Here is a 16,667-nt window from a genome sequence, read left to right as displayed (position 1 = left end):
TTACGTACCATTAGGGATGGCGATCGGCTGCCTTTAATGGGAAGTCCATGCTGTATTTACCAATAGTTCATTACAACAACTTTTCTGACTGACCCGTTTTGCCAGGATAATAAGTTGTTATTAAGTGTTTTGAGATCAAACGTGTACACAATTTCGATGGTATGAAAACGACGTTTATTTCTGAAGGGGTAGGTAGGACGTTACATGTTGATAGATCGTGCTCTAGAACAACATCTCCTATAGCGTGTTGCATGCGTTTTACGTTTTAACGCGGAATATCGGTGGATGCTGCTCGGCCCAATTTGTCCATTAAATCGATAATTACAGTTGTAATTCCGGTGATTTTTTTTTTTCAGTGAAATTGTGTTATTGTGATATTCTATCACTAATTTTTAATGCATGATTATTATGTACATTTTAGAGAACATAACTGCAGGCATATGATATAACTGTTAATTCTTTAAACAATCATATCCCTTATAGTTGTGAATTGTTGTGTGAGCAAAGGGCATCCCGTAATCGATTTAATCCGTAATGTATTGGGTAATTTAAATAAAAAATCATGAGGCACTTTTTTTGTTGTTGGTAGGGGCAGCTAGGTACAACAGTTATCTAACGACAATGATATTTCTTGCACGTATATGTATGTACATGTGACGAGTTTAAATGCTAAAACAGATACATTCATTGGTATCATTTTCAGATATCTTGGCTTGAATATGCTGGAAGCAAAGGAAATAATTCAAATACATGCGGCAATCTTGATAATATTTTTTAAATATTTCTTACTAATGTAGTATATTTGAGAAGACTTTATTTTGTATGACATCCGCTCTATGAAACTATCGAAAATGGCTTTAAACTCCTCGTATACATTTATATTTTTATACATAAGTGTATATGTATATACATGTATATGTACATACATAATATGTGACCCCATATCACAAAACCAACAAAAAGGATTTTAGTTGAGGGGAGATTTTGAAAAAGCAGACCCTAAGCTTTAAAATGATGTATAACATAATTCAAATGGACTCCCCTAACCTATCTTAATACTTCTCTGTCGTCCGTCCGTCATCCGTCCTTCGTCTGTCCGTAATGCTACAAAAATTATTTTGAACTTAGTGCTTCAATGTCAATCAAACTTGGAGTGAAGAGTGTTTATGCAAAGTTAAACATGGTACCATGGTAGGTGTCCCTTGAGGAGTTGAAGGTCACTACAAGGTCATAGGTCACAGTATCATTGGTCAACAAACTTTTAGGGGCCAATGTTGAGTTTTTACGGCACGTTTCGATTATGGCTCATAACTTTTGATTGGTATGTCCGTTTGTGACCAATCTTAAATGGTAGGTGTCCCATGGGGAGTTAAAGGTCACCACAAGGTCAAAGGTCACAAACAGGGGTCAATGAACTTTTAGGGGCCATTGCTAAGTTTTTACGGCGCGTTTCGATTATGGCTTATAACTTTTGCTCGATAGGACTGTTTGCGACCATACTTTGGTGGTACATGTCTCTTGAAGATCACCGCAAATCTCTTGTTGTACTTAACACCTTGCCTTGTTTCCACTTTATAACAGTCAAAGTTAGGTTTTATTACTCTTGTGGTACATTTGTGGGCGAGACACATTTCGACACTTGCCTTAATTGTTATACTTGTGTATTATAATGATCTCCATCTGAAGCATGTTGAATTTTATGGGTCACGACTCTCCTGAAATTGAAGCATATTTTTCACACGGAATGAAGTAGGTCGTTCAAAGTCGACATATTATATCAATTTCAAAGGGAAATAAAGATTTAAAAAATACTGAATAAATTCATAGATTCATAAAACAGTCTAAGTTCCATACTGCACAGGGTAAAAGAAAAAAGAAAACTTTGGATAAATGGAACGCTAAACAAAAAGGATAGATATATAAAACAGTCACAATTCAGACTTCTATTTCATAGAAACATAATTATAATGATGATTATGATTTCATGGGACAGTGCTAATGATCAAAATATACAGACTTTGGTGGAATGACCTTATAACTCTTCAATGTGTACACATGATTCTATTTTTCTGCAATAATTGATTTATTTGTTGGTTTGATTGTGTGTTAGTTTGATTTGATTTGAAAACTATAATCACCTCTCCCAAAGTGTCTTAGTTGCCGAGCCACTACACCCTAAAAAGAAAAAGAAAAAGAAAAACAAAAACCTATAGTGAATGGTCATATCAAATCGGAATATGTATGTGGATGTGTTCATCTTCTTTTCTTTTTCATAGTGATACACAGAAATGTATAATCTAATTTCAGAATTGTGACCGATATCGCACTTTCTATGCAGACATCATTAACATCCAGTATCCACATCATTGTTATTGCAACAACTGATTTATGTCTTTTTAAGCACTAGCCATTGCAAAAGTCATGGGTATATACATTACTTGGGTGGGATGCGAACCAGCGACCTCCTGACTGCTAGACAGGCTTCACATCCAAACACACTACCGAACGTCCGTCCAATAGCAAGTGATGCTTCTGATTCCTTAATGGCAGCTTGCACCGCTTTTTTTTCTTCAAATTGATAATGCTTGCGTCAAGTTCTTATTTGTTATTGCAACTGAATGGCAATCGGTTGCAAGTAAAGCCGAAAAGAGCAACTTGACGCAAACATCATCAATCTAGATATCACCACTCCGCTTGTTTGACGACAGTCAGTCGAAGTGAACTTGTATATGAAATTGGCTCTTACCAATCTCTCCGAGGAGATAATCTTGATTAGTAAGGGACTCTGTGTATATAAAGTAAACACAATATGGCGCCGGGTAAAACCATAAAATATCCTGCCATATGGTGACCCCGTATTTGATCTACAATCCGGGAAGTTTGTTTACAAACATTAGATCGTCCCCTGTCCACATTTCTCTGGTTAACATACCGTATAACGGGTATAAAGAAAGGGAAATATTTGTTGAAAGCACACACACTTACTCATAATTATTTTGTAGTGGTACAATTATTAACTTTTGCGATATGCAATGAGGACAAAGTACGATGATACGCCCCAGAGCTATACAGGAGCGTGGAAAAGAAGAGGTGCGAGGTATTCAGTTCACCATAATTATTTGTGAAAAGAGATTCCGTGCGTATTATAAAAGGTGGATGGTAAATAGTGGTCCCATGAGGATGGCACTAGCAGAGCAATAATTCAGATAACATATTTGCAATGATAAGAGTATTTGCCTCTTAATGGTATCGTCCAAATATAAGAATGTTATCTGCATTAGCATAGTTTATCAGGGGTTAAGGGGATGGTATTCAGTTTTGATAGAGATGGAGCTTCAGATTTTCATTTTTTTTTGTGAGATAACAAGAAACCACAAATGATATATGAATGAGCGAAAAGTGTATTTGATAAAAAATGGCTTTGAAATGGCTGAGATGGACAGACCCGAAGAGATCCTATATTTTACTTTGTTTTTGGACATCTCAGCAATTCTAAAAACAATTCTCATCAGATAAACTTTGAATTCCTTTTAGAATTGTATGTTCTTTAATAATATTTCAGAAATAGTTTCTAATTATTTCGCAAAAAGTTACAATCTGAATCCCCCTATCTCAACCAAATCTGTACCATCCCTTTAATAAGCTTTTGGTTTTTGCAGTTGTTTTTGTTGTTATCATTCTTTTTTAGCGCGTACTACAGATCACGTAATTGTAGACAGTGTTAATCTTTGGTCTATGCCTCTACCGCTGTTGTGTATCCAAACAAGAATCTCCTGATATTAATGCCCTGTATATCCCAGTAAAATTAGTTATTAGCCATTTCCTACAGCCTCAAATTTGTCGCCCATTCATTTACTAGGTATTACAATAGCATTTCCCACTTTTTATCCTGAATAGTTCAAAAACTATAGGTCTACATAAGATAACATTAACATTGATATGAGCAATTAAAGCTGAATAGGCATGTTCAATTTTGTCGGAGGTAATTAGAAAATGAAAGGATTTTAAGTTAGGGTTCGGATTTTGCTGTATTTTCAACCCTCTGTACAAAACTTCAACTTTGCACACGGGTCAATTGGTGTACTAGTATATGGGAGTGTGTGGTTAACACCAGACAATAAACAGGGTTTGAATGCTTTGTTATTGAATGTTTTATCATCTACTATTCATGAGGGATGCCACAATCACAGCTACTCTTCATTCATCCTGAAATATAGTGTATGCAAGTGCATGTTACCCTTCACGATGAATTCAAAATAGCAGTGCCTAGGGCAATCCATCTTCCATTATCAATAAAGCATTCATGTGCCTTGGAGCAAGAAACAAGAAGCCTAATTAGCAGAGGGGCTCTGAAAAGGTGGTATTCATGTTCACTGTTCAGGGACATTGTAAGCACACAGTCACATGCACATCGCTGGATCCTGTGTAAAGTTCAAGTTTTAGACAGAGGGTTAAACTGTGACCAAAAATGGAACCTGACTTTAGAATCAATCATGCATGGATTTAGTGAAACGATAATGATTTACGCTTTCATATTCAAATCACTTCCAGCGAAATGGTGCACCATTCAGCTATTCCTCATAAGGTGGCATCGCAATATGCTTTGATAGCTCGATGACTGAATCTTCCCTATTTCATGACCCACTCAATGCACCTGCTACTGTTCATTTCTTTAATATTGATATTGTGTTTCTTGAATAGGTACTAGGTTTTCCAAGAAATATTTCCAAATGTTGGTCCTTGATAGTTCGAAAAGTATATATCACATTACAGCTACGTTCAGACGGTGATCCCTATAACTTTGAGGTTAAGCTTGTAATGAAGTATGGGGCGCCAGGTGTCGCATGATCTCTTTCGTTACGAAATCCACCTATTTCGTGCACGAAAGTGACAACGTCAAGTTCGTCAACGAAATGACTTGTTTTTGTTTTGTTTTTAACAGAAATCTGAATCTTATGTATACGTGTATATTCATATACGTGATTATCAGTTTAAATTGCAAAGTGCATGTCCTTTGTTAATCTTTCTTCTAGTACGCAAAATCCTACCTCTTCCCCCGTAACAATGTACAAGTAAAAGGGTATTACATGGTATGATATCCCTCTCAATGCACACCCACTATATCTTATCGGAAAGTAACTGAATAAAGATCAAAATGCCAGCCGCAATGCATGTTTACCTTTCGTTGATTCAACATCATTTGTGTGGTTTACTGAATATCTAGATAGGTGCTGTAAATTCTACTTATTTTTTCACATAATTTTTCTTCAGATTCCTTGGATACTTCCACAAAGACTTCAGTTTCTATGACCATATTTTCATAAGTTTCAATACCTGGATAGAAAAAGAAACGTGGATGAAGTAATGTAGCGTAATTTAATCCCGACAGTTGTTCTCTGTTTTTGCCTTTGGTTCTGTACAGTCAGCTGGAAGGTGGTGACAATCACTGTATCAGTCATTGTAGGCACAATGCTGCTAGTCGCCATTATCCTAATTGCGTGCGGACAGAGAATAGCCCTGGCGTGTGCGAAGTCTCGGGACAGGGCCGCGGTTAAGCCCAACCAGGGAGGTGGAAGGCCCAACGGCAAGCAGGACAAGAGCGTGTCGACAGTAGAAGTGAGTTGATTGTTTTTTTGTCCATACATTATTATTTTTGTGTCTCCTTTAGCTCCGTTCTCCCGACCTTAGGAGTACATGCAGATTACGTAGGGACATCATTATTATCATTCACATGTTGTTTAACCTCATCTACACACTTTTCAGAGTTGTATTTAATGGCACAACAAAGAAATAAGCAGAAACGCAGAAATGAAGGTGAACTGAGGTTTGCACGCATATAGACTGCTATTTTACGAGTTATAAAATGCTTGTTTTATCACTGGCTTGCTTTCCTGTTTTTCGTCTTGCTCCATCAGACTGTCTGTCACTGAAGACATGACACAAACACAATATTTCAACTCAGATTAGTATTGTTGATTGAATTGAATGCAATTGTGCGCAGAGATTTGAATGCCTGCCGTTAGCCGCCCGCTGAAAAACACATCCCCTTTTCAATTTTCTTTCATGCAGACATGGTGCACGTGTTAGTTGCAGTCCCATCCTCTCCCCCCCCCCCCCACATGATAAAGTTCACTTGACGTATTTTTTTTCATGGTGTATGCAAATTAATGCCAAATAAGAAACACTTGACTGTGTCGGAGACCACGCGCAGAAACAAATAGGCCGTGCCAAAAATCGGGTTTTTTTTTCTGTCCATTTATTAATAACTGAAGAAAAAAAAAAACGGTGGGAAGGAATGTAGTTTTGATTGCAGTACATCTTTACACGCTCCATTTGAGGCAGTCAAGAGGTAAAACCCTTGTTACGTACGAGGCAGGAGATATTTATAATTAACACTGTCTAGCCTGCCAGTCGTGGAATTAGAATGTCACAATCAGAGCGTCTGATATTGTCCTACAAAATCTGTACGTAAGTTGCTGGAATTAAAGATTGATCGATACGTGGGCATAGCCGAAAGAAATTAGACGTGGGAATCTAGTAAAGTCAAAGTGATCTGTGACGAATTACTTTCGGGAGCAGTAGCTATACGGCCGGATTCCGCCCTTCTGGAATGCAATTTCATAGACTCCTATAGACGTCTATAAATCATTCATTTTGTAATGCTTATGACGGGGGAGTTGAAACAACGGAAAAACAGATTACTCAAAAAATAAACCAAAAGGAAGACAAAAAGACACAGTAAAGAAATGGCAGACATCAATATTTCATTTCATTTCATTTCATTTAATTTCATTTTATTTCATTCTCCTTTTTTCAACAGAACACAGCACAGTATGAATTAGGTTATTATCACAATCATGAATTATACACACAACTTGGAAATGATATCAAATGATACAATAATAAAGTTACATATATATGCATGTATACGCAAAATAATACAAGTCTATGTTTCAGTTGGAAAAAAAATATTGCTTGAATGGTAAAAATAAAAACAATACACGTGTCATATTCCAAATCAGTCTACTACCATATGCACTCCAAACTATCACATTATTACTCTTTCAAATAAGATAAACCTTTATCATTTCAATTGTTGATTTCGTAATATAATTATATGAAATGTGGCATCTATTCCTCAGATATATACCTCTACCATCGTTCAGGTATGATTCCCTCTAACCCTGTTTTACCTCTGGCAATTTACCTCTGATTTTGTTGTCTTACCTCTGACATTTTTACCTCTGTTAATTTTAGCGTCGACTAATCAAGCACCAGTTCAACACCAACAATTCATTTCCTAAGCACAATTTTTCGGGCACTCTGTCCTTTGTCAAGTATTTCTAAATTCAAGAACCCTTTTGCCAAAGAGCAGGGTGCGCGAAAATGTGTGCTTTGAAAATGCTTTGTTGGTGTTGAAGTGCAGCATGATCAGTGGCGTATCTAGGGGGGGGGGGGGCAAGGGGGGCACGTGCCCCGGGCGCCACTCCTTGGGGGCGCAAAAAAACGAGAAAACGAAAAAAAAAAAGAAAAAAAAAAGAAAGAAGAAGAAGAAGAAGAAGGGAAAAAAAAAAACTTGCCCGGACGGGGGAGGAGGAGGGGGGGGGGGGGGAGGGAGAAGGGGGCAGAAAACCAAATCAAACAAGATAAAAACAAAACATGATGATGACACGGACAAATAACAATGTTTATTGTGTTATTGTGTTCACACAAGAATTCCGAATTCCATGTTTTGTAAGCTGAAATACAAAAATTTTCGGCTCGCTCGCTGCGCTCGCCCGCCAAAAATTAACAACAACAACAAAAAAAGAAAGAACAAAACGTGATGATGACGCAGAAATATACAAATGTCGACTCATTACTCGCGCATACAAATTTAGAGTATTTTTCAAGTCCTCAGTCTGTTGGTATGAATCGTTATCTATAAGGCCGTCACTGTATCTTGATTAGAATTGTAAGATTTAATAAGCAAAAAAGACAAGAATTCCATGTTTTGTAAGCTGAAATACAAAAATTTTCGGCTCGCTCGCTGTGCTCGCTCGCCTAAATTTATCAAAAAAAGAAGACGATAAGAACAAAACGTAATGATGACGCGGAAATAAACAAATTTCGACTTACTCGCGCATACTAATTTAGAGTATTTTTTTCAAGTCCTTAGTTTGTTGTATAAATCGTTATCTCTAAAGCCGTCACCATATCTTGATTAGAATTGTAAGATTTGATAAGCAAAAAAACAACAAGAATTCCATGTTTTGTAAGCTGAAATACACAAGTTTTCGGCTCGCTCGCCAAAATTTATCAAAAAAATAGATAAGAACAAAACGTAATGATGACGCGGAAATATACAAATTTCGGCTGACTCGCGCATATATACTAATTTAGAGTATTTTTTCAAGTCCTTAGTTTGTTGGTATAAATCGTTATCTATAAGGCCGTCACTAAATCTAGATTAGAATTGTAAGATTTAATAAGAAAAAAATGACATGAATTCCATGTTTTGTAAGCTAAAATACAAAAAATTTCGGCTCGCTCCCTGTGCTCGCTCGCCTAAATTTATCAAAAAAAAAAGAAGAAGATAAGAACAAAACGTAATGATGACGCAGAAGTATACAAATTTCGGCTGACTCGCGCATACTAATTTAGAGTATTTCTTCAAGTCCTTAGTTTGTTGGTATAAATCGTTATCTATAAGGCCGTCACTATATCTAGATTAGAATTTTAAGATTTAATAAGAAAAAATGACATGAATTCCATGTTTTGTAAGCTGAAATACAAAAATTTTCGGCTCGCTCACTGCGCTCCCTCGCCAAAATGTATCAAAATTTATTTCATTTAAATCACCCTCAAAAGACCCCTCTTAGGTGCTTGAAAAAGCATACCATGCGGACCTTTTTTTAAAGTCCCTAATATACCCGGGATCGGGTTGGGGTTGAACACTTTTTCAGAAATTAGGGGCGCAATTTTCGCGCTTGCCCCGGGCGCCGTTTTCCCTAGATACGCCACTGAGCATGATAAATTCCAGAGGATTTTTTAGTTCTGTTCTCCGACCATTAATGATATTTATTTGACCAAACTCGTGGACTAACACAAAGACATATAAATATGAACATTATATATGTATGAATAAAGAATATGAATCCTGACATTTTTTTTTGTTACGATTCTATTACTGTTAGATTACTCTGTAAATGACACACGACATAAAGCACCAGATTTATAAAGGTTTTACGTAAACATGATAAATAACATGACTGCGACCAAAACCATTCATCGTTAACGGAACTGTGAACATGGCATCCGATTCCGTTTTTATGTCCCTGGCGATTTCCGTTGATATAAATAGGTCTTTACAAGACTAATCAAGGATTTTTTTTTTTCAGTTGAATTATAAACAAAATAATCGTTTCATTTCTATTTTCTTTGGTCTCCCATAGAGCACCGTTACTTCTATACGTTTCTTGTATTTTGTGATGTCGTCAACGTAAAGGAGACGGAAAGAGCAATGACGAAACCTACTATAACGTGTACCTTGTTATAACCGGTTGCACGAGCTCAATACGGGGAGTCAGGCTTAATACATTACAAATTAACACCTGTGCCGTACTTGCTATACTTGAACAGTATTTTCCACATGGCAGTGACCATTGCTGTGTGAGGGCACAGTGGCATAGTGGATAAGACTCCCGAGCTCTAATCCCGTGAAGAACGGTAAGAACTTTTTGCATTTTGATGTTGTAAATGGTGCAATTTGATGCATGCTTTTGCGCGTTTTATCGACGTGAAACAGTCCCACTTGTTTAAGGTAGCAGTTTATTTTGATGTAGATTATTATTGAACAATTTGCCTATAAAATGGTATAATTTAAATACACTTCTTGTATTAATTCTTTTCACTGAATATCATGAACGCGACTGAACCCGAGCAAGCGGAGCGAGCGAGGGGGGAGGGTAGGGTGTGGGAGGGGGTGTCCCCCCTCCCATGGTGAGAACTTTTTGCATTTTGATGTTGCAAATGGTGCAATTTCATGCATGTTTTTGCGCGTTTTATCGACGTGAAACAGTAGCATTAGTGTAAGGTAGCAGTATATTTTGATGTAGATTATTATTGAACAATTTGCCTATAAAATGGTATCATTAAAATAATCTTCTTGTATTAATTCTTTTCACTGAATATCATGAACGCGACTGAACCCGAGCGAGCGGAGCGAGCGAAGGAGGAGGGGGAGGGTGTGGGAGGGGGTGTACCCCCTCCCACGGTGAGAACTTTTTGCATTTTGATGTTGCAAATGGTGCAACTTGATGCATGTTTTTGCGTGTTTTAACGAGTTGAAACAGTCCCACTTGTTTAAGGTTGCAGTATATTTTGATGTAGATTATCATTGAACAATTTGCCTATAATATGGTATGATTTAAATACACTTCTTGTATTAATTCTTTTCACTGAATATCATGAACGCGACCGAACCCGAGCAAGCGGAGCGAGCGAAGGGAGAGGGGAGGGTGTGGGAGGGGGTGTCCCCCCTCCCACGGTGAGAACTCTTTGCATTTTGATGTTGCAAATGATGCAATTTGATGCATGTTTTATCGACGTGAAACAGTAACATTAGTGTAAGGTAGCAGTATATTTTGATGTAGATTATCATTGAACAATTTGCCTATAATATGGTATGATTTAAATACACTTCTTGTATTAATTCTTTTCACTGAATATCATGAACGCGACTGAACCCGAGCAAGCGGAGCGAGCGAAGGGAGAGGGAAAGGTGTGGGAGGGGGTGTCCCTCCTCCCACGGTGAGAACTTTTGGGATTTTGATGTTGCAAATGATGCAGTTTGATGGATGTTTTTGCGCGTTTTATCGACGTGAAACAGTAACATTAGTGTAAGGTAGCAGTATATTTTGATGTAGATTATTATTGAACAATTTGCATATAAAATGGTATCATTTTGAATAATCTCCTTGTATTAATTCTTTTCACTGAATATCATGAAAGCGACTGAACCCGAGCGAGCGGAGCGAGCGAAGGGGGAGGGGGAGGGTGTGGGAGGGGGGTGTCCCCCCTCCCACGGTGAGAACTTTTTGCATATTGATGTTACAAAATGGTGCAATTTGATGCATGTTTTTGCGTGTTTTAACGAGTTGAAGCAGTCCCACTTGTTTGAGGTTGCAGTATATTTTAGTGTAGATTATTATTGAACAATTTGCCTATATTTAAATACACTTCTTGTATTAATTCTTACACTGAATATCATGAACGCTGTCTGTTCAGCAATCAAACAGAAAAAGCATGCACACGAGGTTGTAGATAGGGGCATATCCCCTCCCACACGAAGGGGATTTTGCGTTTTCAGACCTGAAATTCAGCGATCTGGTGCAAATTTTTGGTGCAATACTTTTTCATCGAAGTGTTAAAATCACGGAATTTAGCTCTTATTCCGAATGTGCACCATCTGTGTGTCAGTGTATAAAGTCTAGTGAGGTAGAGCTTAGGGGAAGGGGAATTCCGCCTCCCGCTCGCGGAGCTTTTCCGTTTTTAGAATTGAAATAAAGCGATCTGGGTATAGCCACAGTCTACTTATATGCATGGCGGAAGGGGGGGGGGGGAGGAGGGGCGGGTGAGCAGGGAGAAGGCGTGGGCGAGTGTTATCTCCACCCTTCCCTTCCGATGGAGCTTTTGCCTTTTTAAGGTTGAAATTGAGATATCTCGTATACGCATTTGATGGAATCAACATTTGGGAAATCAAAAAAAAAAAAAAAAAAAAAACTGATGGGGGAGGGGACTGAGGGAGGAAAGGGTCGATTAAAAGGGGAAATTCCCCTTATACATGAGGGAACCTTGAGTTTTTGGAAGGTATGTGATAAGTCTTGTGCACTCAGAATTATTCATATATTTTTTTGTAAATCTAAAAAGTGTACTAAGCTAGGGAAAGAGGCACAGAGGGGGAGGATTTGGGAGGGGGATACCCCCTCCCAAGCACGAGAGATTTTGCATATTTTAAATTGAAATTCAACGACCTGGTGCACACTTTGAATGAAATATTCAAAAAAATATCTTATTTGACGAAAGGTTGCAAAGGAGGCCCGCTTCATGTGCATGCATACAGTATACACGCATTTTTTTTTCCGCCTCCCAAATCCCCGGTCCAAATCTAAGGGGGGGGGGGGGCGACCGCCCCCATCGCCCCCCCTGGCTACGCCAGTGATGGGGTCAGCCTTCCCACTGAATGGTACCCACGCGGGTGATGTTTTTTTTTTTTTTTTTTTTTTTTTTTTTTGCGGAGGTTCTATATTCCGAAACACACAAATTCCCTACGCCTAGATGTTTGTTAATCCTAAACTGGTAAAAAAGCTCGTTAAATTCGAATATTTGTGGCGTTCTTTCGAAAGTTCGTTTTATTGGTCCGATGTTCTGAAGGGTTGTTAATCTGAAAATGAAAGGGTACATGTAATAACGAACCTTTGGAATAGCAAGCTTTCGGAATAATGTATCTTCTTTAATTTTTGGATTAACAAACCTTAGGAGTTACTTACTTTCGGAATAACGAACTGTAACCCCCGACGCTACCGAGTCTCATATATATATATATATATATATATATATATATGAGTTCAACCTGTGAGGGATTTCGCTCAATCTTTCCTGACCCGGCCGCAATCACCAATTATAAGGGATAGTGACTATCTATTGATGGTCATTATCTTTAAAATGAGAGCACATATTTTTCTTGGACTTGCCATTGATTGCCATCTATCAAACTGGAGCAAACACATATTTGATACAAAGCGTGCATGTATCCAGAAATGCAGATGCGGCAAACATCAAAGTGAATTCTCTGATCAAGGGTTATTTCAGAATTTAAGTTTTTCTGTGCATTGTAACTGTAAGTCATAAGATTAACACTACCATGGGTAGATTGATGTAATCAGTGTCATTCAGAAAGTGGACCAAGCACTATATGACTAAAGAGCAATACAGAAGTGCAGTTTCTACTACATTCATAGCAAAATCATTGTGAAACATTTATGAATGCATATAAATATCGAAAAGGCAGTACATTTGATGCAACAAGGAAGTAGGAGACCGTCAGCACATCAAAGCATGGATTGAATGGGCTAATGGTGTCACTGTACTGTGAAGTTATCTGGTAGGCCCCTTGTTCAAGTATACATGACCCAGTGAATAGATTTTCATGGGAAACTGCACTTAAAAAATGACGTTGTGGACCCATGCTGTGCGAATCGTACAATGGTCTCTGAAGCAAAAGACTTAGGCCTATTTACAAAGCACTAAAGCACTAAGAATGAACAACTGTAAGCATGCACGTATAGTTGACTTCCGCAATAGCCCATTTCGTTTGGGTGACAAGCAAAATAGCAACCCAACTTCCAAGTAAGGAAACTCAAAACGAATAATGATAACGAGTCAAACGAATTCAAAGAACGAGGAAATGGCTAAGTTTTTGACGCAGGTAAACAGCTTTGCGTTACACCTATTCAATGTAATTGCATGTTATATTGAACAGAACAAAAATGTCTCCGATTTTTCTGTAGAGTGCTTTGATCCCCCCACAATAACACAAGTTTCTGTTTATTTCAGGATAATGATCATGTTAAAGTTGTGCTGATAAAATGTTGGATTCAAATTTATGGACAAGGCTTCGGTGTTTCCATGGCCTAATCAAATACAAAAAGTAACACAAATGGGCAAATGATAGACAAATTATGTATTCACTCAACAGGCAAAGAAGCACATCCCAGACAAAAATAAAAGCACAATCAGAGATTCGAAGACATGAAAATAAATATCGCTACAATTGAAACGAATCGCACTTAATTATTGTTTTGCTTTGTTTTCTGTAGCCTTACTTTCCCTCCCCCAACAAATAGGCGTATTTTAGAATTGTTACTTGATGGATTTATCAACACAAAGTTAAACAACGTTATTATTATATTGGAGATACGTGGCCTTGTTTATTTCGCACTTATCATACCACACAAACACACACACACACACACATACACACACACACACATACACACATACACACACATACTAATACACCTAATTATTCATCGGGGGTTTAATGTCATGCACACATTGGATCATTGTCATCTTTGTTGGTCTAAAATAAGACATAGAAAGTTTGCTTCTATTGACACCCTTGCAATGATACCCAAAGATATTCAAGAACAATAAGAACAACAATATAGCATTAAGTGAGAATTATCGATAAATGTCATGTCCCGTATCTTACGCCATCACCCAAAATTAGTGTTTCTCTTTTCTAAATGTGTATTATATGTATCACGGCTCGACACTTTTTTGTATCGTGGCCCGTTCGTACCACTGATATATTTCTGAAATGTAGGCGGCCCGAAAAAAAGATATGTAGCCTAGTGACCCGAAATGAAAACATAAGTAACGATACATATTGAATTTCAAAGTTGCTCGATCGGGCCACAACAATATAAATTTGGTGGCTGATGTGGAGCCCTGTATATAATAGACATTTATATACCGACAAATGGAAATCAGCATGAATTATGTTTCTTTTCACACATCTACTTTCCAGGACACAATTCCATGGCACGATCAAGGAGATGATCATCAAGTGTTTTATGGAAGGACAGCTGACGGGCAGGAAGCGGGCAAAGAATTCGACAGCTACGACCTGGAAATTTACCGATCCATCCCAAACGCAGAAGAGCGGTATACCCAGGTGCCATAACGGCAATGTGCAGGGGCTTGCTACGACCATAATCTGGGTGCACGTCACGAGACTGAAACCCACGAGTCATACAGCCCACGAGTCATACAGCTCACAAGTTATACAGCCCATGAGTTATTTAGCTCATGAGTCATACAGCCCATTAGTTCGACACTAAGCCAACAAGGCCCACGAGACCGACACATTAAGCCCCGTGTTGTATCTGTCGAACTCGTGGGCTGTTTTTACCTAGTGTCGAAATCATGGGCTTTATTTGCCAAGTGTCGAAATCATGGACTGTATGACTTGTAAGCTGTATGACTAATGGACATGTTCTTAATGTCAAACTCGTGGGCTGTATGACTCGTGGGTGTCGGTCTAGTGGGATGACCCCCATAATCTCGCGAGAGCAAAATCAAGCAATCTATATTATATTTTGTAAATCCACTATGCTGAATTTGTATTATGCAATAGCACATGACTTTCCCTACTTCTTATGGTTAGCTGCAGCTGAAGAATGTCACCAATCATAAAAAATAAAACATCCCGCATGTACATTTTTGCTAATATCAAATGAAGTGTATGATAATAACAATGCTTGATTATTTATTCAGATGTGAATTCAGAATGCAACAGCTCTAGGAACAACACACTTACCCCTGTCAATTATGACATCTGCAACACACTTGACGATTCTTAAATCGGTTACTGTTTCCTAGAGGCTCTGAATATACCCCTCTATGAAGTTCACCAACTTATTAAAAGAAATCCACTCCATTTGGACGAATTTTGATTTTGACAGAAAGGATTCATGTAGAAGTGATTATTAATCCTGACGAAGGTATCAAAGGTTGTTGTCTGAGAATAATCCATGAAACTAAAGCCCCATTTCATAGGAAGTTGATATGATAGCAACTCTTACTTAAGCCAGGCTGACACTTGCACGACTTTTGGCCACGATTTTGTCGTGGCAAGTCGTGACCAAAATTTTGAACATTATTTTCAAAATTCTCGTCCCGACATAGCACGCAGTCACGACGGGTTTCTACGCACACTTCACGCCAGTTTACGACTAGTTTGCGCGCTGGCACGATTCGAGTCGTGCCAATGCGTGCCACAGAATCGTGCAAGTGTCAGTCTGGCTTTACTCTCACGCAATTGTCATGGTAATAGCAAGACTCCGGCTTCCTGATTGGATTTTGTTATTAAAAGTTGCCATTCCAGGAAGAGTTACTATCCCATCATCTTTTACGAAATGGGGACCTGATGTAAGTAATTCTTTTTTGCCTCTGGGTATACATTTTTGTTGCATAACCTGGAATTAAAAAGCTTACAAGTCGCTACATATTCATAGTTTTAGGAGATTCAAAAAACACGAGGAAGAAAAATAACACAAGCATCCAGCACTGTGTTTCTACAGGGAATTTTCTTTTTTCTGTTACGATATAATGTGCATATATTTAGATAACATATTTTGAGAATTTTCCCCCAGTTTTCCGGGTTCGTGTATGTTCTTGGTAAAATATATTTTCTCTGTTTATGTTTTGCTTTGTTTTCATATTTGGTATATTTTTACGATTCTTCTTGTGTCAGAAGCCTGCATATTCCAATATCGATCCTTGCTCACTATCTGTTACATTTTGACAAGAACACGAGGCATCTCTCCCACCGTTCTCCCACTTATTTTCAAAAGAATAAAGAAAGTAATAAGATTTGTTGTTTTAGTATTGTTCTACTGCATAGTGAAGCTCGCATTCATAAAGAGAAATAACTTATGCGTATGTGCTTCGTACTTTTTTTTTAAGTCAGAAGTTATAGAAGTTATATCTCATACCCAAAATTTACCTCCGTAAATATGTGCGCTTTTTCAACCTGTTTGACTTCCTATACGGGTTCTTGGATGCATTCTTAAAAAGTCATGCTATGTTCCATTATTTTTGTTTTTACTCTTTTATGTTAA

At 37.9% G+C, this 16,667-nt stretch overlaps 1 protein-coding gene across 1 annotated transcript in view; it reads left to right on the top strand.

The window, feature by feature from the left end:
- LOC139727308 (uncharacterized) overlaps positions 1-16,667 on the top strand; it is a 25,980-nt gene extending 9,313 nt beyond the window's left edge. The window contains exons 6-7 of the mRNA XM_071638264.1: positions 5,423-5,616; positions 14,573-16,667. Of these exons, the coding sequence (XP_071494365.1) occupies positions 5,423-5,616; positions 14,573-14,728 (350 nt within the window). The 3' untranslated portion in view covers positions 14,729-16,667. The remainder of the gene's footprint in view (positions 1-5,422; positions 5,617-14,572) is intronic.

This window comes from Diadema antillarum, unplaced genomic scaffold (genome assembly GCF_040938485.1).
Source record: "Diadema antillarum isolate AM-2024a unplaced genomic scaffold, OU_Dant_1.0 seq00000124_RagTag, whole genome shotgun sequence".
Classification (NCBI taxonomy): domain Eukaryota; kingdom Metazoa; phylum Echinodermata; class Echinoidea; order Diadematoida; family Diadematidae; genus Diadema; species Diadema antillarum.
Note: the sequence above shows the minus strand (reverse complement) of the source record. Positions and strands in the feature narration are given on the sequence as shown.